Source organism: Mobula birostris, chromosome 13, assembly GCF_030028105.1.
Source record: "Mobula birostris isolate sMobBir1 chromosome 13, sMobBir1.hap1, whole genome shotgun sequence".
Classification (NCBI taxonomy): domain Eukaryota; kingdom Metazoa; phylum Chordata; class Chondrichthyes; order Myliobatiformes; family Myliobatidae; genus Mobula; species Mobula birostris.
This window is the reverse complement of record NC_092382.1, coordinates 33,184,739-33,207,320: the sequence shown is the minus strand read 5'-3', so window position 1 is coordinate 33,207,320 and position 22,582 is coordinate 33,184,739. Positions and strand designations below refer to the sequence as shown.

Here is a 22,582-nt window from a genome sequence, read left to right as displayed (position 1 = left end):
CTATGGAACGAGCTGCCAGAGGAAGTGGTCAAGGCAGGTACATTGACGACACTCGGACAGGGACACGGATAGGAAAGGTTTAGAGGGATACGGGTGATCTGTCTGTGGGATGAGCTGCCAGAGGAAGTAGTCGGGGCAGGTACATTGACGACACTCGGACAGGGACACGGATAGGAAAGGTTTAGAGGGATACGGGTGGTCTGTCTGTGGAATGAGCTGCCAGAGGAAGTGGTCGGGGCAGGTACATTGACGACACTCTGACAGGGACACGGATAGGAAAGGTTTAGAGGGATACGGGTGGTCTGTCTATGGAATGAGCTGCCAGAGGAAGTGCTCGAGGCAGGTACATTGACGACACTCGGACAAGACAAGACACGGATAGGAAAGGTTTAGAGGGATAGCGGTGGTCTGTCTGTGGAACGAGCTGCCAGAGGAAGTGATCGAGGCAGGTACATTGACGACACTCGGACAGGGACACGGATAGGAAAGGTTTAGAGGGATACGGGTGGTCTGTCTGTGGAACGAGCTGCCAGAGGAAGTGGTCGGGGCAGGTACATTAACGACACTCGGACAGGGACACGGACAGGAAAGGTTTAGAGGGATACGGGTGGTCTGTCTGTGGAACGAGCTGCCAGAGGAAGTGGTCGAGGCAGGTACATTGACGACACTCGGACAGGGACACGGATAGGAAAGGTTTAGAGGGATACGGGTGGTCTGTCTGTGGAATGAGCTGCCAGAGGAAGTGATCGGGGCAGGTACATTAACGACACTGGGACAGGGACACGGGCAGGAAAGGTTTAGAGGGATACGGGCGGTCTGTCTGTGGAACGAGTTGTCAGACTCAGACTTCACCGCCAAACGTTTCCTCTTTGGTCAGCGTCTCCACTTCCTGAGCCCATTGAGGCCAGCGAGGCTCCCTACCCTCGATTCAAACGGGCCTCTCTCCCTCGAGCACCGTCCAGTGTGTGCGCCCTGACCGCCTGGGTCTGGCCTCCGCGCACCACCAGGCCGCGGTCCGCGCCCGGAAGACGTCGGCCAGCCGGCCCATCGCTCCTCGCAAACCGCCCGCACCTCGAGACGGAGACGTCAACTCGAAACCGAGGCACGGACCCGCAACCCTCAGATTCCAGAAACCGCCGGCGAGACGACCTTCTCACTCCGCGACATTTATTTCAGCTTATTCTTTCGGCGATTTACAGAAAAGTCTTCCCCCCCACCCCACCAGGCTCTGAACCGAACCCCCACCCCCCCGGCTTCCCGTGAACAGCAGGGGAGGCGGGGAGATGGCAGTCGGACGCACAACACTCGCCGGGTTTCCGGGGGCGGGGGGGGGGAATGGAGCAGACGGTGGTCCGCCTGAGGCCGTCAGGCGGCGGCGCGCGAGGCGGCCGGCTCTCGGAAGGCTCGAATCCTGCTCTCCATCTCCGGGCGGAAGTGGCGGATGAGACCCTGCGGAGGGGGGGAGAACAGTTAGGGAGACGGGAGAGAGACAGAGAGATTGAAGAGATGGAGCAAGAGAACGGGACGGAGAGATGGAGGGGAGCGAGACGGAGAGGGGGCGGAACGAGGAGAGGCGTCGGACCAGGTGGCCGATTAGGAAAAGGGGAGGTGCAACGAGACCTGGGTGTCATTATACACCAGTCATTGAAAGTGGGCATGCAGGTACAGCAGACGGTGAAAAAGGCGAATGGTATGCTGGCATTTATAGCGAGAGGATTCGAGTACAGGAGCAGGGAGGTACTACTGCAGTTGTACAAGGCCTTGGTGAGACCACACCTGGAGTATTGTGTGCAGTTTTGGTCCCCTAATCTGAGGAAAGAAATCCTTGCCATAGAGGGAGTACAGAGAAGGTTCACCAGATTGATTCCTGGGATGGCAGGACTTTCATATGATGAAAGACTGGATGAACTGGGCTTGTACTCGTTGGAGTTTAGAAGATTGAGGGGGGATCTGATTGAAACGTATAAAATCCTAAAGGGATCGGACAGGCTAGATGCAGGAAGATTGTTCCCGATGTTGGGGAAGTCCAGAACGAGGGGTCACAGTTTGAGGATAGAGGGGAAGCCTTTTAGGACGGAGATTAGGAAAAACTTCTTCACACAGAGAGTGGTGAATCTGTGGAATTCTCTGCCACAGGAAACAGTTGAGGCCAGTTCATTGGCTATATTTAAGAGGGAGTTAGATATGGCCCTTGTGGCTACGGGGGTCAGGGGGTATGGAGGGAAGGCAGGCACAGGGTTCTGAGTTGGATGATCAGCCATGATCGTACTGAATGGCGGTGCAGGCTCTGAAGGGCCGAATGGCCTACTCCTGCACCTATTTTCTACGTTTCTACGTACCTGCACGGGCCAGGCCGCGCCATCCCCGAGCGCACAGATGGTGTGCCCCTCCACCTGCTTGCTGACCTCCCACAGCATGTCGATCTCCGCCTCGCGTGCGTTCCCCTTCACGAAACGCCACATCATCTGGTTCATCCAGTCCACACCTGAGGGAGGCAGCAGGAAGAGGGGTGGGGAGTGTCGAGCAACTGGGGGACCTCGGCGTATGAGGGTGGGACACGCACCGTGAACAGTGGGGAGTGTCGAGCGACTGGGGGACCTCGGCGTACGAGGGTGGGACATACACCGTGAACGGTGGGGAGTGTCGAGGGACAGGGGGACTCGGGGTACGAGGGTGGGACACGCACCGTGAACGGTGGGGAGTGTCGAGGGACTTGGGGACTCGGGGCACGGGGGTAGGACACACACCGTGAACGGTGGGGAGTGTCGAGGGACGGGGGGACTCGGGGTACGAGGGTTGGACACGCACTGTGAACGGTGGGGAGCGTCAAGGGACAGGGGGACTCTGCGTGCGAGTTGGATGGCTTTCGGAGCTGCCTCACCTTCTCGACAGGGCGTGCACTGTCCACAACTTTCGTGTTTATAAAATTCCAGTAATCGGGCGATACAACGAATAACATCTGACTGGAGAGGGGAGATTGAAAAAGGAGACAGATTCAAAATATAATTCACGCACAAGGTGAAACTCCCTCCGCACCGTCCCGTCGCACACTCCCGGGGTCGGACACAGAGCGAATCTCCCTCCGCACCGTCCCATCACACACTCCCGGGGTCAGACACAGAGCGAATCTCCCTCCGCACCGTCCCATCACACACTCCCGGGGTCAGACACAGAGCGAATCTCCCTCCTCGCCGTCCCATCACACACTCCCGGGGTCAGACACAGAGCGAATCTCCCTCCTCGCCGTCCCATCACACACTCCCGGGGTCAGACACAGAGCGAATCTCCCTCCGCGCCGTCCCATCACACACTCCCGGGGTCAGACACAGAGCGAATCTCCCTCCGCGCCGTCCCATCACACACTCCCGGGGTCAGACACAGAGGGAATCTCCCTCCGCGCCGTCCCATCACACACTCCCGGGGTCAGACACAGAGTGAATCTCCCTCCACCCCGTCCCATCACACACTCCCGGGGTCAGACACAGAGTGAATCTCCCTCCACACCGTCCCATCACACACCCCCGGGGTCAGACACAGAGTGAATCTCCCTCCGCGCCGTCCCATCACACACTCCCGGGGTCAGACACGGTGAAGCTCCCTCGTGCCCCGTCTGCACTCACCGATTTGTCCATGACGATCACGGCGGCCGTCCCCAGGCCGGTCTGCGCCTGGATCAGGGCGTCGAAGTCCATCATGACGTCTTCGCAGACGGATTTCGGGATGAGCGGGGTGGAGGAGCCGCCGGGAATGACGGCCAGCAGGTTGTCCCAGCCCCCGGTCACCCCACCTGCGGGCCGAGGGAGAGAGCCGGCGGTGAACAGGTGGTCGGGGAAAAATCCCTCTGCGGCGGTCAACCCACTCCCCGAGACCCTCCCACCGCGACCCACTCTGAACCGGGCACTAACGTGAAGATCCCTACGCACGTCCACTGCCAAACGAGACAACGTTTGTGCACCCAGGTGCACGAGACAGAACGTACAACTCAATTGTGTAACACACAGAGGAAGCTCTCTCACCGGAAATATGTTTCGGGAGAGGTTTTGGGCCCCGTATCTGAGAAAGGATCGGCTGACGTTGGAGGGGTTGACAGGAATGATTGCGGGATTGAAAGGGGTCGTCGTACGAGGAGCATTTGATGGTTCCGTGTCTGAACTCGCTGGAGATTGGAAGAATGAGGAGGGGGATCTCATTTAAACCAATCAAATGTTAAAAGGCCTCGAAAGAGTGGACGTGGAGAGGATGTTTCCTATAGTGGGGGAGTCTCGGACCAGAGGACACAGATAGAGTGGATGTGGAGAGGATGTTTCCTGTAGTGGGGGAGTCTAGGACCAGAGGACACAGATAGAGTGGATGTGGAGAGGATGTTTCCTGTAGTGTGGGAGTCTAGGACCAGAGGACACAGATAGAGTGGATGTGGAGAGGATGTTTCCTGTAGTGGGTGAGTCTGGGACCAGAGGACGCAGATAGAGTGGATGTGGAGAGGATGTTTCCTGTAGTTGGGAGTCTAGGACCAGAGGACACAGATAGAGTGGATGTGGAGAGGATGTTTCCTGTAGTGGGGGAGTCTAGGACCAGAGGACACAGATAGAGTGGATGTGGAGAGGATGTTTCCTGTAGTGTGGGAGTCTAGGACCAGAGGACACAGATAGAGTGGATGTGGAGAGGATGTTTCCTGTAGTGGGGGAGTCTAGGACCAGAGGACACAGATAGAGTGGATGTGGAGAGGATGTTTCCTGTAGTGTGGGAGTCTAGGACCAGAGGACACAGATAGAGTGGATGTGGAGAGGATGTTTCCTGTAGTGGGTGAGTCTGGGACCAGAGGACGCAGATAGAGTGGATGTGGAGAGGATGTTTCCTGTAGTTGGGAGTCTAGGACCAGAGGACACAGATAGAGTGGATGTGGAGAGGATGTTTCCTGTAGTGGGGGAGTCTAGGACCAGAGGACACAGATAGAGTGGATGTGGAGAGGATGTTTCCTGTAGTGTGGGAGTCTAGGACCAGAGGACACAGATAGAGTGGATGTGGAGAGGATGTTTCCTGTAGTGGGGGAGTCTAGGACCAGAGGACACAGATAGAGTGGATGTGGAGAGGATGTTTCCTGTAGTGGGGGAGTCTAGGACCAGAGGACACAGATAGAGTGGATGTGGAGAGGATGTTTCCTGTAGTGGGGGAGTCTAGGACCAGAGGACACAGATAGAGTGGATGTGGAGATGCCGGAGGGGGCCGACTCTGTCCTGGGGTTGGGGGAGAGAAGAGAAGCGGATAGACTTCTCCTGGGATGGGGTCAGATGTAGGGGGAACGGACGCCTCCCTCCCCTCAACCTCCTCAGGAGAGGGAGGCGTCGCCTCTGGGCCCCCCGAGCAAAGAGGCGCAGCCTGTGCCCGGCTTTCCTCCGACGTGGGCTCGGCAGGGAGATTCCGCACCCCTGGCCCAACCGAGCTCCCCGCGTTCAACTCGCACCCCGATCAGTATCTCTGTCCCCAGTCTCTCACTCTCCTGCCCCATCTCTCACTCTCCCCCAGTCTCTCTCTCTGTCCCCAGTCTCTCTCTCTCTCTCTCTCTGTCCCCAGTCTCCCACTCTGTGTCCCCAGTCTCCCACTCTCTGTCCCCAGTCTCCCACTCTCCTGCCCCATCTCTCACTCTCCCCCAGTCTCTCTCTCTGCCCCCGTCTCTCTCTCTCACCCCCAGTCTCTCTCTCACACGCCCCAGTCTCTCTCTCTCTCTGACCCCAGTCTCTCTCTCTCTGTCCCCAGTCTCTCTCTCTCCTGCCCCCCAGTCTCTCACTCTCCCCAGTCTCTCTCTCTGACCCCCAGTCTCTCTCTCTCTCCATCTCTAGCCTCCTCTCTCATCCCCAGTCTCTCTCTCTCTCTGACCCCCAGTCTCTCTCCATCCCCAGCCCTCCTCTCTCTCTCATGCCCAGTCTCTCTCAATCTCTCTCCCCCGCCACCCCCAATCACCCCGCGGGGCTGCCGACAGCCGCTCACCAGCGTGCCTCTCGATCAGCTCCCGCAGGGGGACGGACATCTCCTCCTCCACGGTGCAGGGGTTGTTCACGTGGCCCGAGATGTTGAAGAGCTTGGTGCCTGAGTTCCTCTCCCGCCCGAGGCCGTGGAACCAGGCGCCGCCGCGCCGGCAGATGCTCGGGGACACGGCCACCGTCTCCACGTTGGCCACCGTGGTGGGGCAGCCGAACACCCCTGGGGGGAGAGAGAGGGGAGAGTGTGAAAGGGGGAGGGGGGCGAGGGGGATCGTCCGCGAAAATTAATCCGGCACTGCCTCCGCTGCTGTCCCTCATTTCCCTCCCTCCCTCACGCCCCGACCTTACCCACGTCGGCAGGGAAGGGGGGCTTCAGCCTGGGCTTCCCCTGCTTGCCCTCCATGGACTCGATCAGGGCCGTCTCCTCGCCGCAGATGTAGGCCCCCGCCCCGCGGAAGACGAAGACATCGAAGTCGTAGCCGGAGCCGCAGGCGTTCCGGCCGATCAGGCCGGCCTGGTAGGCCTCTCCGATGGCCACCTGTCCGGAGGGGAAAGGAGGGGGGTCAGACTCCCGGCGAGACTCTCAGATCCTCCCCCCGCAAACCCCCCCCCTCTTCCCCACCTCCGCCGGCCCGCCGAGGCTGGGCGAGACGACGACCCTGGGGGGCGGGGACACAGGTCGGAGGGTGGAAGGTCAGAGGTTCGAAGGGGGGAGGGTGAGGAGAAACTTCACTCGGAGGGAGGGGAGGGTGTTAGGCCCTCTGGTCCTAGACTCCCCCACTACAGGAAACATCCTCTCCACATCCACTCTATCTGTGTCCTCTGGTCCTAGACTCCCCCACTACAGGAAACATCCTCTCCACATCCACTCTATCTGTGTCCTCTGGTCCCAGACTCCCCCACTACAGGAAACATCCTCTCCACATCCACTCTATCTGTGTCCTCTGGTCCCAGACTCCCCCATTACAGGAAACATCCTCTCCACATCCACTCTATCTGTGTCCTCTGGTCCTAGACTCCCCCACTACAGGAAACATCCTCTCCACATCCACTCTATCTGTGTCCTCTGGTCCCAGACTCCCCCACTATAGGAAACATCCTCTCCACATCCACTCTATCTGTGTCCTCTGGTCCCAGACTCCCCCACTATAGGAAACATCCTCTCCACATCCACTCTATCTGTGTCCTCTGGTCCGAGACTCCCCCACTACAGGAAACATCCTCTCCACATCCACTCTATCTCTGTCCTCTGGTCCTAGACTGTGTCCTCCCTCCCGAGCACACCAAACTCCCCTCTCACCCCCCTCTCCATCCTATCCCGCCACACTATTTCTCCCTCAGCTGTCCCGCTCACTCCCTCTCGCAGCACATACTGCCCCGGTCTCCCTTCCAACTCGTCCCCTCGGCACTCCTCTGTCCGACAGACTTCACTGGGGACCCCGGGGGGCAGGTTTTTCACCCAGAGGGTGGTCCGTCTATGGAACGAGCTGCCAGGGGAAGTGGTCGAGGCAGGTACGGTCACGACACTCGGACAGGGACACGGATAGGAAAGGTTTAGAGGGATACGGCTGGTCCGTCAATGGGGCAAGGGGTTGAGGAGGGAGGAGGTTATCGAGACAGGGAGGGGTGTAGGGGAAGAAGGGAGTGACGGAAACGGAGAGCGAGGGGGCGACGGAGACGGGGAAGGGTGCAGAGGAGGGAGAGGGTGACGGAGATGGGGAGGGGTGTAGGGGAAGGAGGGGGTGACGGAGACGGGGAGGGGTGTAGGGGAGGGAGTGGATGACGGAGATGGGGAGGGATGTCGGGGAGGGAGGGGGTGATGGAGACGGGCAGGGGCATAGGGGAGGGAGGGGGTGACAGGGATGGGGAGGGGTGCAGAGGAGGGAGAGGATGACGGAGACGGGGAGGGGTGTGGGGGAGGGAGGGGGTGACGGAGATGGGAAGGGGTGTGGGGGAGGGAGGGGGGTGACGGAGACGGGGAGGGGTGCAGAGGAGGGAGGGGGTGACAGGGATGGGGAGGGGTGCAGAGGAGGGAGAGGGTGACAGAGACGGGGAGGGGTGTGGGGGAGGGAGGGGGTGACGGAGATGGGAAGGGGGTGTGGGGGAGGGAGGGGGGTGACGGAGACGGGGAGGGGTGCAGAGGAGGGAGGGGGTGACGGAGACGTGATGGCTGGAGAGGATGCGGGGAACCCTGGACCGACAGACTCGCCTGAAGGTTTGAAGCCTCGTTGTAGAACTCCCCACGGATGTAGATATAGGCTGCTCGGGCGCCCATAGACCGCCCCGCAACGAGGCAACCCTCGATCAACTTGTGGGGGTCGTGTCTCATAATCTCACGGTCCTTGCAGGTGCCCGGCTCCCCCTCGTCTGCATTCACCACCAGGTACTTGGGCCTGCGGCAGGAAACGACGGGAGTCAAACACACAGAGTGAACCTCCCTCCGCACCGTCCCGTCACTCAATCCCGGGGTCAGACACAGAGTGAATCTCCCTCCACATTGTCCCATCACACACTCCCGGGGTCAGACACAGAGTGAATCTCCCTCCACACCGTCCCATCACACACTCCCGGGGTCAGACACAGAGTGAATCTCCCTCCGCACCGTCCCAATCACACACTCCCGGGGTCAGACACAGAGTGAATCCCCCTCCAACACCGTCCCGTCACACATTCCCGGGTCGGACACAGAGTGAATCTCCCTCCGCACTCTCCCATCACACACTCCCGGGGTCAGACACAGAGTGAATCTCCCTCCGCACCGTCCCGTCACACACTCCCGGGGTCAGACACAGAGTGAATCTCCCTCCGCACCATCCCGTCACACACTCCCGGGGTCAGACACAGAGTGAATCTCCCTCCACACCGTCCCGTCACACACTCCAGGGGTCAGACACGGGGTGAAGCTCCCTCCACACCGTCCCGTCACACACTCCCGGGGTCGGACACGGGGTGAAGCTGTCTCCTCACCTGCCGTCTGAAGGCTTGTTCATGAATCCCCACTTCATGCCGGTGGGAAATCCGGCCCCTCCCCGACCCCTCAGGCCGGAGGTCTTCACCTCGCCGAGGATCCAGTCCGCCCCCTTCAGCAGGATCTCCTTCGTCTTGTACCAGTCTCCCCGCCGTAGCGCCCCCTTCAGCCTGGGAGGATGAGAGCGGAGGAGAGTGTGAAGAGAGAGAGAGACGGGGAGAGGGGAAAGAGTTACGCACTGTCATAGCCCCACAGCGAGGGAGTGCCCCCCATTTCCGCTGTGAGTAAGGGAGCGTCTGAGTTTTCCCTCACAGGGAGTGCTTAATGTTCACCTCCTGCAATTCATAACCCTTCGCCCTGGGGGCCTTGAACAAGACACCCCATCCCGTGAAGTAAGGGAGCCTCACAAGTCCCCCCAGCCCTTAAAAAGTGAACACCTAGGAAGTTCCATCACTCAAAACAGGGGACGTCCAGAAATACCCCAACCCCTGAGCGAGGGAACGTCCACAAATTACCCAAATGGTCTATTAGGGAACGTTCACAAATTCTCCAGCCCCTGAATGAGGGAACAGTCCAGAAATTCGCCAACTCCTCTCTCAGGGAACATCCACAAATACCCCAACCCCTGAGTGAGGGAACGTCCACAAATTACCCAAATGCTTTATTAGGGAACGTCCACAAATTCCCCAACTGCTCTCTGAGGGAACGTCCCCAAAATACCCCAACCCCTGAATTAGGGAATGTCCGCAAATTGCCCAAATGATCTTAGGGAACGTCCACAAATTCTCCAGCCCCTGAATGAGTGAACAGTCCAGAAATTCGCCAATGCCTCTCTCAGGGAACGTCCACAAATTGCCCAACACCTCTCTGAGGGAACGACCACAAAATACCCCAACCCCGAATGAGGGAACGACCACAAAAATCTCCAACCCCTGAATTAGGGAATGTCCGCAAATTACCCAAATGATCCATTAGAGAACATCCACAAATTTACCAACTCCTCTATTAGGGGACGTCCATAAATACATCAGCCCCTGAATTACACAAATCCCAATACATCGAATTAGGGGACGTCCACAAATTCCCAAACCCCTGAATTAGGGAACGTCCGCAAATTTACCAACTCCTCTATTAGCGGACATCAAATATCCTCAGCCCCTGAATTAGGGAACATCTACAAATTCCCGTACATCGAATTAGGGAACGTCACAAATTCACCCTCCCTTCTCTGAGGGAACGTCCACAAATTCCCCTACTTCTCTGTTAGGGGACATCCACAAATACCTCAACCCCTGAATTAAGGAACGTCAACAAATAACCCAACACTGGGTTTAGGGAACGTCCACAAATTCACCATCCCTTCCCTAAGGGAACGTCTACAAGTGCCCCAACTCTATTAGGGGGCATCCACAAATACCCCAACCCCTAAATTAGGTAATGTCCACAAATTCCCCAACACCAAATTAGGGAAGGTCCACAAATTCCGTCCCCCCGCAGTGGAGTGCCTGCCATTTTCCCTTCTACTGTTTGGAAGCATCACTGTGATGTTATCCACGTTAGAGAGCGTCCCCATTTTCCTCCTCTTGCAGTGAGAGAACATCTCCCTCCCTGAGCATGCGACCATCTCCCCTCTCGCCTCAGTTAGGGAGTGTCTCTCACCTCCAGTCGTGCCTGCCGTACAGGTTGGTGAAGATACGGTCCTCGTCCTTAAGCGGGCCGTATTTGGTCTTGGCGGGAGCCTCCTGTGATGGGAAGGGAGGGGCACAGTCGTCAGTGAGATCCCATGCAGACTCTGACAACCCATAGGGAGGGAGAGAACTGTGAATGGCTGGGGGGGGGGGAGTCGAGGGAGAGAGGGATCTCGGCGTACGAGGGTAGGACACGCAACGTGAACGGAGGGGAGTGTCGAGGGACGGGGGGACCTCGGTGTACGAGGGTGGGACACGCACCGTGAAGGGTGGGGAGTGTCAAGGGACAGGGGGACCTCAGCGTACGAGGGTGGAACACACAACATGAATGGTGGGGAGTGTCGAGGGACAGGGGGACCTCAGCGTACGAGGGTAGGACACGCAACGTGAACGGAGGGGAGTGTCGAGGGGACAGGGGGACCTCAGCGTACGAGGGTAGGACACGCAACGTGAACGGAGGGGAGTGTCGAGGGGACAGGGGGACCTCAGCGTACGAGGGTAAGACACACACCGTGAACGGTGGGGAGTGTCGAGGGACAGGGGGACCTCGGTGTACGAGGGTGGGACACACACCGTGAACGGTGGGGAGTGTCGAGGGACAGGGGGACCTCGGCGTACGAGGGCGGGACACGCACCGTGAAGGGTGGGGAGTGTCGAGGGACAGGGGGACCTCGACATACGAGGGTGGGACACACACCGTGAACGGTGGGGAGTGTCGAGGGACAGGGAAATGCCCCGTATGGAGGTGAATGGGCGGGCGGCTAACACTGATTCACCGGTGAAGAAGGGGACCCGGATCACTCTGGGGACGAGAGAGTGGCGACTCTCCCGCTGGCAGTCCGGAAGTTACCGGAAAGAATTCTCAGCGTCAGGACTGAGGGGCATTTGGAAAACCCCCGGCCTAATCAGGGGCAGCTAGCTCGGTCCTGTGCGGAGCCAGTCAGGAACATGATTCCGGGATTGTGACGAATCGCAAAAGGGCGGCTTGCAGGCTATCGAGAAGGGAAACGGGACGTTGGCCTTCATTGCTAGAGGGATTGAATTCAAGAGCAGGGAGGTCATGCTGCAACTATACAGGGTACTGGTGAGGCCGCACCTGGAGTACTGTGTGCAGTTCTGGTCTCCATACTTGAGGAAGGATATACTGGCTTTGGAGGCAGTGCAGAGGTGGTTCACCAGGTTGATTCCAGAGATGAGGGGGTTAACCTATGAGGAGAGATTCAGTCGCCTGGGACTATACTCGCTGGAATTCAGAATGGGGGGGAGGGGGGAGAGAGATCTCATTGAAATCTATCGAATGGTGAAAGGCCTCGATAGAGTGGGTGTGGAGAGGATGTTTCCTGTGGTGGGGGAGTCTAGGACCAGAGGACACAGATAGAGTGGATGTGGAGAGGATATTTCCTACAGTGGGGGAGTCTAGGACCAGAGGACACAGATAGAGTGGATGTGGAGAGGATGTTTCCTACAGTGGGGGAGTCTAGGACCAGAGGACACAGATAGAGTGGATGTGGAGAGGACGTTTCCTGTAGTGGGGGAGTCTAGGACCAGAGGACACAGATAGAGTGGATGTGGAGAGGATGTTTCCTATAGTGGGGGGAGTCTAGGACCAGAGGACACAGATAGAGTGGATGTGGAGAGGATGTTTCCTGTAGTGGGGGAGTCTAGGACCAGAGGACACAGATAGAGTGGATGTGGAGAGGATGTTTCCTATAGTGGGGGAGTCTAGGACCAGAGGACACAGATAGAGTGGATGTGGAGAGGATGTTTCCTATAGTGGGGGGAGTCTAGGACCAGAGGACGCAGATAGAGTGGATGTGGAGAGGATGTTTCCTGTAGTGGGGGAGTCTAGGACCAGAGGACACAGATAGAGTGGATGTGGAGAGGATGTTTCCTGTAGTGGGGGAGTCTCGGACCAGAGGACACAGCCTCAGAATACACCCTCCAGAAGGGGCTAAGACGAGGGAACACTGACCAATCCTCACCGGGGGATCAGAAGTGGAGGGAGCGAGCAATCTCAAGCGCCTGGGTGTCAACACCTCCGAGGACCTAACCTGGACCTGACATGTCGATGTAGTTTCAAAGAAGGTTGTATCTCATTAGGAGCTCGAGGAGATTCGCCTCGTCAGCCAAAGCACTCGGAAACCTCTATAGCTGTCCGAGAAGAGCATTCAGACAGGCTGCATTACTGTCTGGTATAGGGTGGGTGGCTACTCCACAGGACCGAAAGATACTGCAGAAAAGTTGTGAACTTAGTTAACTCCCCCATTAAGGACCCCCATCACCCAGCACATTCCTGCTTCTCACTGCTACTGTTACCCACCTCAAGGAGATCTTGTGACTTTCTTGTGAGAATGATGTAACGGTCTTTTGGAGGTTACCTGATGTGATTTCCCCGACCATGTGAGGTCACGTGATGACACGTTCACCACGGGTATAAAAGGGAAGACCCCTGGTGATTCAGTTTGTTTCCCCCCCAGCTAGAACGTTCGTCCGTGTCTAATTTCCTACCCTTAATCGATCACGTTACGCAACTTTTATTTAAACGGTCTCCACTTCATTTAACTTTGATGGGTCGTATTAATGCTGTTAAGACGTTTATTCTGCCAAAATTTTCATACGTATTTCAGGCACTACCGATTTTTGCTCCAAAATCCTCTTTTTGACAAAGTTGACTCTTAAAATTTCATTTATTTGGCAGAATAAAAACCCGAGACTGGGTAGGAAGCTAAGAGAGATGGAGGTTTGGCATTACCTAACTTTAGATTCTATTATTGGGCAATTAATATTCGTCATATGAAATTTTGGTTACTTGATCAAGATACACTATCCATTCCTAAAAGGGTAGTATTGGAATTACAATCTGCTCCAGGTTATGCACTTGGGCTCCATCTTAGGTTCTTCTCCTCCTTCCGATTTGAAACGCCACAAACAGGTTTGTAACCCGAAAGTTAAATATACCTTACGTATTTGGTTTCAATTCCGAAAATTTTTCGGTCTCAATCAATGTGGGCTTGCGATTCCTATTTTAGGTAACATATTCTTTCCCCCCTCTTCCACGGACCGTGCCTTTCAAATTTGGAAGACTAATGGTATATCACGGTTTTTAGATTTATTTTTAGATGGCTCTGTTATGTCTTTTGAACAATTATCTAACAAATATAACTTACCAAGAATACATTTTTTTTTAGATATCTCCAAGTTAGAAATTTAACCATAGAAAAACTACAGCACAGAAACAGGCCTTTTGGCCCTTCTTGGCTGTGCTGAACCATTTTCTGCCTAGTCCCACTGACCTGCACACGGACCATATCCCTCCATACACCTCCCATCCATGTATCTGTCCAATTTATTCTTAAATGTTAAAAAAGAACCCACATTTACCACCTCGTCTGGCAGCTCATTCCATACTCCCACCATTCTCTGTGTGAAGAAGCCCCCCCCACTAATGTTCCCTTTAAACTTTCCCCCCCTCACCCTTAACCCATGTCCTCTGGTTTTTTTCTCCCCTTGCCTCAGTGGAAAAAGCCTGCTTGCATTCACTCTCTCTATACCCATCATAATTTTATATACCTCTATCAAATCTCCCCTCATTCTTCTACGCTCCAGGGAATAAAGTCCCAACCTATTCAACCTTTCTCTGTAACTGAGTTTCTCAAGTCCCGGCAACATCCTTGTAAACCTTCTCTGCACTCTTTCAACCTTATTTATATCCTTCCTGTAATTTGGTGACCAAAATTTCCTAAGTACTATAACTCTCTTCCTTTCCGACATTCCCCCCCCCCGTATATTTCAGATGCTATAATTAACCTTAACCCATGTCAGAGTGAAGACTTTATCGAAGTACAGGATATGAAGGATTAAGAGAAGTTGGTAACGTTCGGCAGTTTAATAAATGATCGACCTCATTGAGTCTTCGTTTGAAGAAGTAGCGACCTGCATTGAAGATAACTCCTGCCGAAAGAGATAGGAAGCTCATGCAGGGTTTGCTCTCTGGAAAAGTCGTTTTTAAGCCGTTTATTTCCTTCATCGTGAACCAGCAGGAAAGTCGCGTCGATGAAGAAATCCCCCTCCAGAGAAGTCTCCCCCAATCGAGCGTATAAATCGGTTGGACTTCCGAATTTACCATTTTAAGAACTGTGTGTTTGACTTTACCGCTTTAAGAACAGTTCTCGCATTTATCGCGTTAAGAAGCAGTACCGAGCGGCGATTTGTTGAACGGCCACATGGCCGTTAACTTCCGGTTAAGGTCTCCGTTTGTTTTTACTCTCAGCATACTCTCTCGCGCAGTGAACATGGACGCTGAGGTCAACAACAGGATTGCCAAAGCCAGCGCCGCCTTTGGGAGACTCCGTGAGAGCGTCTGGGAGCAGGGAGGACTCAGCCTTACCACCAAGCTGAAGGTCTACTGTGCAGTGGTCCTTACCACCCTCCTTTACGCCAGCGAGACCTGGACTGTCTACAGGAGACACGCCAAACAGCTCAACCACTTTCACCTGAGCTGTCTCCGCAGACTCCTCCACATCAGGTGGCAGGACAAAGTCCCCGACACGGAAATCCTGGAACGAGCTGGGCTCTGCAGCGTCTACACCCTCCTGCTGAAAGCCCAAGCCAGGTGGGCTGGACATGTGGTCAGAATGCCAGACAGCCGATTGCCTGAGCAGCTGCTGTACGGAGAACTGTGTCAGGGCAAGCGCTCAGTCGGGGGGCAGAAGAAACTTTACAAAGACTGCCTCAAAGCGTCCCTCAAAGGCCTGGGTGTCGACATCAACACGTGGGAGACGCTTGCCCTCGACCGTCCAGCTTGGCGCAGCAAGATCACCACAGGAGCCCGTGCGGCTGAAGTCAGGCGCAACGAAAGCGTGCTGTGCGCAAGGCCCGAGCAGCACCCGCCCACTTGCGTCCCACATGTGGGCGAGCCGTCAGGGCCAGGAGACCTCCGGACCCACAGCCACCAACCTCCCATTTGACTTTGAAGCCGCGGTCATCTTCGACTACGAGGGACGAACAACAACAACGTCCGTGTTCAATAAAGGTTTGGTTGTTTTTATATAACCTGACTCGATTGTGGCTGGTTACGTAACGCCACCGTCAGGGAGGAGGGACAGGAGCCTGGAGGCACACACTCAGTGATTCAGGAACAGCTTCCTCCCCTCCGCCGTCCCATCTCTGAGTGGACACTTGCACACATCAACACTACCCCACCACTCTTTAATTTCTACTTTTGCAATACTTACCTAACAGACACACAAAGTATTCACCCCACCCCTTCGGAAGTTGCCATGTCTTGTTGTTTAACAACACTGAATCAGCGCAGATTTAACTTGGCTGCTTCGACACCGATCAACGGAAAAAGACGTCAAGGTGAAAGCAGATCTCCGCAAAGTGATTTGTCATCTATATCAATGATCCGGATGATAATGTGGTAAATTGGATCAGCAAATTTGCTGATGATACAAATATTGGAGGTGTAGTAGACAGTGAGGAAGGTTTTCAGAGCCTGCAGAGGGACTTGGACCAGCTGGAAAAATGGGCTGAAAAATGGCAGATGGAGTTTAATACAGACAAGTGTGAGGTATTGCACGTTGGAAGGACAAACCAAGGTAGAACATACAGGGTTCATGGTAAGGCACTGAGGAGTGCAGTAGAACAGAGGGATCTGGCAATACAGATACAAAATTCCCTAAAAGTGGCGTCACAGGTAGATAGGGTCGTAAAGAGAGCTTTTGGTACATTGGCCTTTATTAATCGAAGTATTGAGTATAAGAGCTGGAATGTTATGATGAGGTTGTATAAGGCATTGGTGAGGCCGAATCTGGAGTATTGTGTTCAGTTTTGGTCACCAAATTACAGGAAGGATATAAATAAGGTTGAAAGAGTGCAGCGAAGGTTTACAAGGATGTCGCCGGGACTTGAGAAACTCAGTTACAGAGAAAGGTTGAATAGGTTAGGACTTTATTCCCTGGAGCGTAGAAGAATGAGGGGAGATTTGATAGAGGTATATAAAATTATGATGGGTATAGAGAGAGTGAATGCAAGCAGGCTTTTTCCACTGAGGCAAGGGGAGAAAAAAACCAGAGGACATGGGTTAAGGGTGAGGGGGGAAAAGTTTAAAGGGAACATTAGGGGGGGCTTCTTCACACAGAGAGTGGTGGGAGTGTGGAATGAGCTGCCAGACGAGGTGGTAAATGTGGGTTCTTTTTTAACATTTAAGAATAAATTGGACAGATACATGGATGGGAGGTGTATGGAGGGATATGGTCCGTGTGCAGGTCAGTGGGACTAGGCAGAAAATGGTTCACAGCCAAGAAGGGCCAAGAGGCCTGTTTCTGTGCTGTAGTTTCTATGAATTAATGACAAATATAAAGCACAAAATAATTGATAAAAGTATTCACCACCGCCCCCCCCCCCCCACCATAACACGACACACCAAATCAGCACCGGTGCAGCTAATTGGTTTTAGAAGTCAGATAATTAGTGAAACGGAGATGACCGTGTGCAGTCAAGGTGTCTCAATTGATCTGGAGTGAAAATAGACCTGTATCTGGAAGGTCCAACTGCTGGTGAGTCAGTACCCCGGCGAAAACTACGCCGTGAAGGCAAACGAGGGCTCCAAGCAACTCCGCAAGAAGGTTATTGAAAAGCGCAACTCAGGAGATGGACACAAGAACATTTCCAAGTCTCTGAACGTCCCGTACAGTGAAGTCAACCATCAGGAAATGGGAAGACTAAGGCACCGCTGTAAATCTGCTCAGAGCAGGCCGTCCTCAAAAAAACCCCAGTGACCCGTGCAAGAAGGGGACTGGGTGAGGGAGGCCGCCCTTCCCCGCGCGACCGCCTAACGATTGCGGCCTCGGCCCCTTCCAGTCCGCGCCGAGCGCTTACTCTGGCCCTGCTGATGCATAACGTCAGCTTTCGATCTCCGGCCTCCCTGGGACGAGACGTTTCGACCCCTGGGGGAACGGGGCACGTCTCTCGCAATCCTGTAAACCTCCCTCGGATCTCCCCTCACTCCGGGGGAAGCAACCCGGGGTTTGTCCGGCCTCTGGCGAGAGCGCGCGCGCCCTCCAAACCGGGCGGTCCCCCGGCGAACCTCTTCTGCCCCCTCTCCGACGCTGCGACGTCCTTCCCGTAGCGGGGTGACCGGAACTGGACGCAGTAGCCCTGGTACGGGGCCCCACCGGAGTTTGATAAAGCCGAGGCTGGACACTCCCGAACTCTGAGAAGAGTGGCGGGGGAGGGGGGGGCGGGGGGGGAAGTTGGGCTGACTGGCGCTCTCGGTCGGGGCTGGAACGGGATGGAGGGGGGAGGGCCGAAGACTTACCTGCTGGGGGGCCGAGGCGAGGTGGCGCACCGCGCGGGAGGCGGGCGACGGGGAGAGGAGGGGAGGGCGGAAACAGCCCCACAGCCGAGTCACCGACAGCATCTGGAGGGGGGAGAGAGAGAGAGAGAGAGGGGGGTGGGGGAGGCCATTTGCCTCTTAAGTCGAAAATGGAAACAACCCAGCCCCTCCACCCGTATCGAGCCCTTGACGTGATTTGAGCCCCTTGTCCTTCCATAACCAGCTCCACCCCCGCCCCCCGAGTGTCCCAGGGAAACCCTCCCCTGTGCTTAGAACGTAGAATAGTCCAGCACATTACAGGCCCTTCGGCCCACAATGTTCTGCCGACCCTCAAACCCTGCCTCCTGTATAACCCCCCCCCACACCTTAAATTCCTCCATATACCTGTCTAGTAGTCTCTTAAACTTCACTAGTGTATCTGCCTCCACCACTGACTCAGGCAGTGCATTCCATGCACCAACCACTCTCTGAGTAAAAAACCTTCATCTAATATCCCCCTTGAACTTCCCACCCCTTACCTTAAAGCCATGTCCTCTTGTATTGAGCAGTGGTGCCCTGGGGAAGAGGCGCTGGCTATCCACTCTATCTGTTCCTCTTATTATCTTGTACACCTCTATCATGTCTCCACTCCTTTCCCTCTTCCTCACCCTCACTCACCACTCCCTCCCTCATTCCCCAATCCCCTCTCCCTCCCTCCTCTCCATTTGCCCTGCTCTATCCACCTCCTCTCCCTCACTCATTCCTTCCCCTCCTCTCCCTCACTCAATCCCTCCCCCTCCCCTCCCTCACTCATTCCCTCTCCCTCCTCTCCCTCCCCTCCCATTCTCTCCCCTCCTCTCCCTCACTCATTCCCTCCCATCCTCTCCCTCACTCATTCCCTCCACTCCTCTCCCTCACTCATTCCCTCCACTCCTCTCCCTCACATTTACTCCCCCTCCTCTCCCTCACATTCCCTCCTCTCCCTCACTCCCTCCCCCTCTCCCTCACTCATTCACTCCCCACCTCCCCCTCACTCATTCCCTCCCCTCCTCTCCCTCACTCCCACCCCCTCCCCTCCTCTCCCTCACTCCCACCCCTCCCTCATTTCCTCCCCCTCTGCCTCACTCATTCCCTCCCATCCTCTCCCTCACTCATTCTCTCTTCCTTCGCTCCCTCACATTCACTCCCCTCCTCGCCCTCACATTCTCTCCCCTCCTCTCCCTCACATTCTCTCCCCTCCTCTCCCTCACATTCACTCCCCCTCCTCTCCCTCACATCCCCCCACTCTCACTCATTCCCTCCCATCCTCTCCCTCACTTATTCCCTCCCCTCCTCTCCCTCACTCATTCCCTCTTCCTCTCCTCCCTCACATTCACTCCCCTCCTCTCCCTCACATTCTCTCCCCTCCTCTCCCTCACATTCACTCCCCCTCCTCTCCCTCACATCCCCCCACTCTCACTCATTCCCTCCCATCCTCTCCCTCACTCATTCCCTCCCCTCCTCTCCCTCACTCATTCCCTCCCCTCCCTCACTCATTCCCTCCCCTCCCTCACTCATTCCCTCTCCCTCCTCTCCCTCACTCATTCCCTCTCCCTCCCCTCCCTCACATCCCCTCCTCTCCTCTCCCTCACATTCATTCCCCCTCCTCTCCCTCACTCCCTCCCCCTCTCCCTCACTCATTCACTCCCCACCTCTCCCTCACTCATTCCCTCCCCTCCTCTCCCTCACTCATTCCCTCCCCTCCTCTCCCTCACTCCCACCCCCTCCCTCATTTCCTCCCCCTCTGCCTCACTCATTCCCTCCCATCCTCTCCCTCACTCATTCCCTCTTCCTCCCCTCCCTCACATTCTCTCCCCTCCTCTCCCTCACATTCACTCCCCCTCCTCTCCCTCACATCCCCCCACTCTCACTCATTCCCTCCCATCCTCTCCCTCACTTATTCCCTCCCCTCCTCTCCCTCACTCATTCCCTCCCCTCCTCTCCCTCACTCATTCCCTCCCCTCCCTCACTCATTCCCTCCCCTCCCTCACTCATTATCTCTCCCTCCCCTCCCTCACATCCCCTCCCCTCCTCTCCCTCACATCCCCTCCCCTCCTCTCCCTCACATTCATTCCCCCTCCTCTCCCTCACATCCCCCCACTCTCACTCATTCCCTCCCCTCCTCTCCCTCACATCCCCTCCCCTCCTCTCCCTCACATCCCCTCCTCTCCTCTCCCTCACATTCATTCCCCCTCCTCTCCCTCACATCCCCTCCCCTCCTCTCCCTCACATCCCCTCCCCTCCCTCACTCATCCCCTCCCCTCCTCTCCCTCACATTCCCTCCCCTCCTCTCCCTCACATTCCCTCCCCTCCTCTCCCTCACATTCACTCCCCCTCCTCTTCCTCACATTCATTCCCCCTCCTCTCCCTCACATTCATTCCCTCTCCCTCACATCCCTTCCCCTCCTCTCCCTCACTCATTCCCTCCCCTCCCTCACTCATTCCCTCCTCTCCCTCACTCATTCCCTCCCCTCCTCTCCCTCACTCATTCCCTCCCCTCCTCTCCCTCACATTCACTCCCCCTCCTCTCCCTCACATCCCCCCACTCTCACTCATTCCCTCCCATCCTCTCCCTCACTTATTCCCTCCCCTCCTCTCCCTCACTCATTCCCTCCCCTCCTCTCCCTCACTCATTCCCTCCCCTCCCTCACTCATTCCCTCCCCTCCCTCACTCATTCCCTCCCCTCCCTCACTCATTCCCTCTCCCTCCCCTCCCTCACATCCCCTCCCCTCCTCTCCCTCACATCCCCTCCCCTCCTCTCCCTCACATTCATTCCCCCTCCTCTCCCTCACATCCCCTCCCCTCCTCTCCCTCACATTCATTCCCCCTCCTCTCCCTCACATCCCCTCCTCTCCTCTCCCTCACATTCATTCCCCCTCCTCTCCCTCACATCCCCCCACTCTCACTCATTCCCTCCCCTCCTCTCCCTCACATCCCCTCCCCTCCTCTCCCTCACATCCCCTCCTCTCCTCTCCCTCACATTCATTCCCCCTCCTCTCCCTCACATCCCCTCCCCTCCTCTCCCTCACATCCCCTCCCCTCCTCTCCCTCACATTCCCTCCCCTCCTCTCCCTCACATTCCCTCCCCTCCTCTCCCTCACATTCCCTCCCCTCCTCTCCCTCACATTCACTCCCCCTCCTCTCCCTCACATTCATTCCCCCTCCTCTCCCTCACATTCATTCCCTCTCCCTCACATCCCTTCCCCTCCTCTCCCTCACTCATTCCCTCCCCTCCCTCACTCATTCCCTCCTCTCCCTCACTCATTCCCTCCCCTCCTCTCCCTCACTCATTCCCTCCCCTCCTCTCCCTCACTCATTCCCTCCCCTCCTCTCCCTCACTCCCTCCCCCTCACTCATTCCCTCCCCTCCCTCACTCATTCCCTCCCCTCCTCTCCCTCACTCATTCCCTCCCCTCCTCTCCCTCACTCCCTCCCCCTCACTCATTCCCTCCTCTCCCTCACTCATTCCCTCCCCTCCTCTCCCTCACTCATTCCCTCACCTCCTCTCCCTCACTCCCTCCCCCTCACTCATTCCCTCCCCTCCTCTCCCTCACTCATTCCCTCCCTCCTCCTCTCCCTCACACTCCCTCCTCTCCCTCACTCCCTCCTCCCCTCCCTCACTCATTCACTCCCTCCTCCCCTCCTCTCCCTCACTCATTCCCTCCCCTCCTCTCCCTCACTCATTCCCTCACATCCCCTCCTCTCCTCTCCCTCACTCCCTCCTCCCCTCCCTCACTCACCTTCACCTCTTCGATCGCTCGCTCTCTCAGCCCGGAAGCGGAAACGCCACAGGGTCACGTGCACCGCCCCAGCGCCACCTTTGTTCGGGGAACCCGCCACTCCGTAATACTGCGGCCAACCTCCGCCATCTTGGAGAGGGGCAAGCGCCCGCGCATACGTCCCGCTCCCCCTCTCTGACGGGCTGGGGCGTGCTCCCTCCGTCGCTCGGGTCCCGCCGCGCTCGCCCTCCGATTCGCCAGTGTTCCTATCACTCTGCCACCCATGGCCCGCCTTCTCCAACAGAACCTCTCCGATTGGACCGGAGGGACATCACTCTCCCGCTCATCGGTCGGGACACCAGCCCTCTCCTTTTCATTGGTCGTGAATCCAGCCCTCTCCCTCTCATTGGCCGGAGCTTCCAGCCCTCTCCCTCTCATTGGCCGCAGCTTCCAGCCCTCTCCCATTGGCCGGGGCGTCCAATCATCTCTTTCTCACCTGTTGCTGCCATTCCCCCCAACCTTTTCTCCTCTATTGGCCGCGCGGAAATCCCGCCCCCATCTCCCATTGGCCGAGTGATCCGAATCCCCCTCCGCCCATTGGTGGGGCGCTTACACTCCACCTCTGATTGGCCGGAGACAGGGAGAGGCGTTGCGGGAAGTTTGCGATGGTTAAACCAGGACCTGCAGTGAAAAATTGTCTTTGTAAATCAAAGAAACAAGATAAAAACATCTGTTTCTGGAACTGAGATAAACGGAGAGGAACTTTATCTAATTTGTCATTACATAAAAAAATTTCAATCCACCAACCTGGGAAAAGACAAAAGAAGAAATACAATTCCATATAGAAATAGGGTTACGTAAAAATTGTTTAA

At 56.2% G+C, this 22,582-nt stretch overlaps 1 protein-coding gene across 1 annotated transcript; it reads right to left on the bottom strand.

The window, feature by feature from the left end:
- Window positions 1-1,150: 1,150 nt before the first annotated feature.
- Window positions 1,151-21,822, bottom strand: ndufv1 (NADH:ubiquinone oxidoreductase core subunit V1). The gene is made up of 11 exons (XM_072274862.1): window positions 21,732-21,822; window positions 17,956-18,057; window positions 10,606-10,688; window positions 8,946-9,116; window positions 8,188-8,371; window positions 6,327-6,516; window positions 5,986-6,198; window positions 3,621-3,787; window positions 2,882-2,963; window positions 2,340-2,485; window positions 1,151-1,449 (listed from the first exon to the last, which is right to left on the bottom strand). Exons 2-11 carry the CDS (start codon window positions 18,055-18,057, stop codon window positions 1,366-1,368), a joined length of 1,422 nt encoding a protein of 473 aa, XP_072130963.1. The 5' UTR covers window positions 21,732-21,822; the 3' UTR covers window positions 1,151-1,365.
- Window positions 21,823-22,582: the final 760 nt, after the last annotated feature.

What these genes read in the sequence shown, in the direction of transcription:
- ndufv1 (XM_072274862.1), bottom strand. Translation starts at nt 18,057, where the DNA reads ATGCTGTCGGTGACTCGGCTGTGGGGCTGTTTCCGCCCTCCCCTCCTC. An exon ending in CCCCTTCCCTGCCGACGTGG is followed by an intron (nt 6,199 to 6,326) that starts GTAAGGTCGGGG and finishes CTCTCCCCCCAG; the next exon opens with GGGTGTTCGGCTGCCCCACC. An exon ending in TGATCGTCATGGACAAATCG is followed by an intron (nt 2,964 to 3,620) that starts GTGAGTGCAGAC and finishes TCCCCTCTCCAG; the next exon opens with TCAGATGTTATTCGTTGTAT.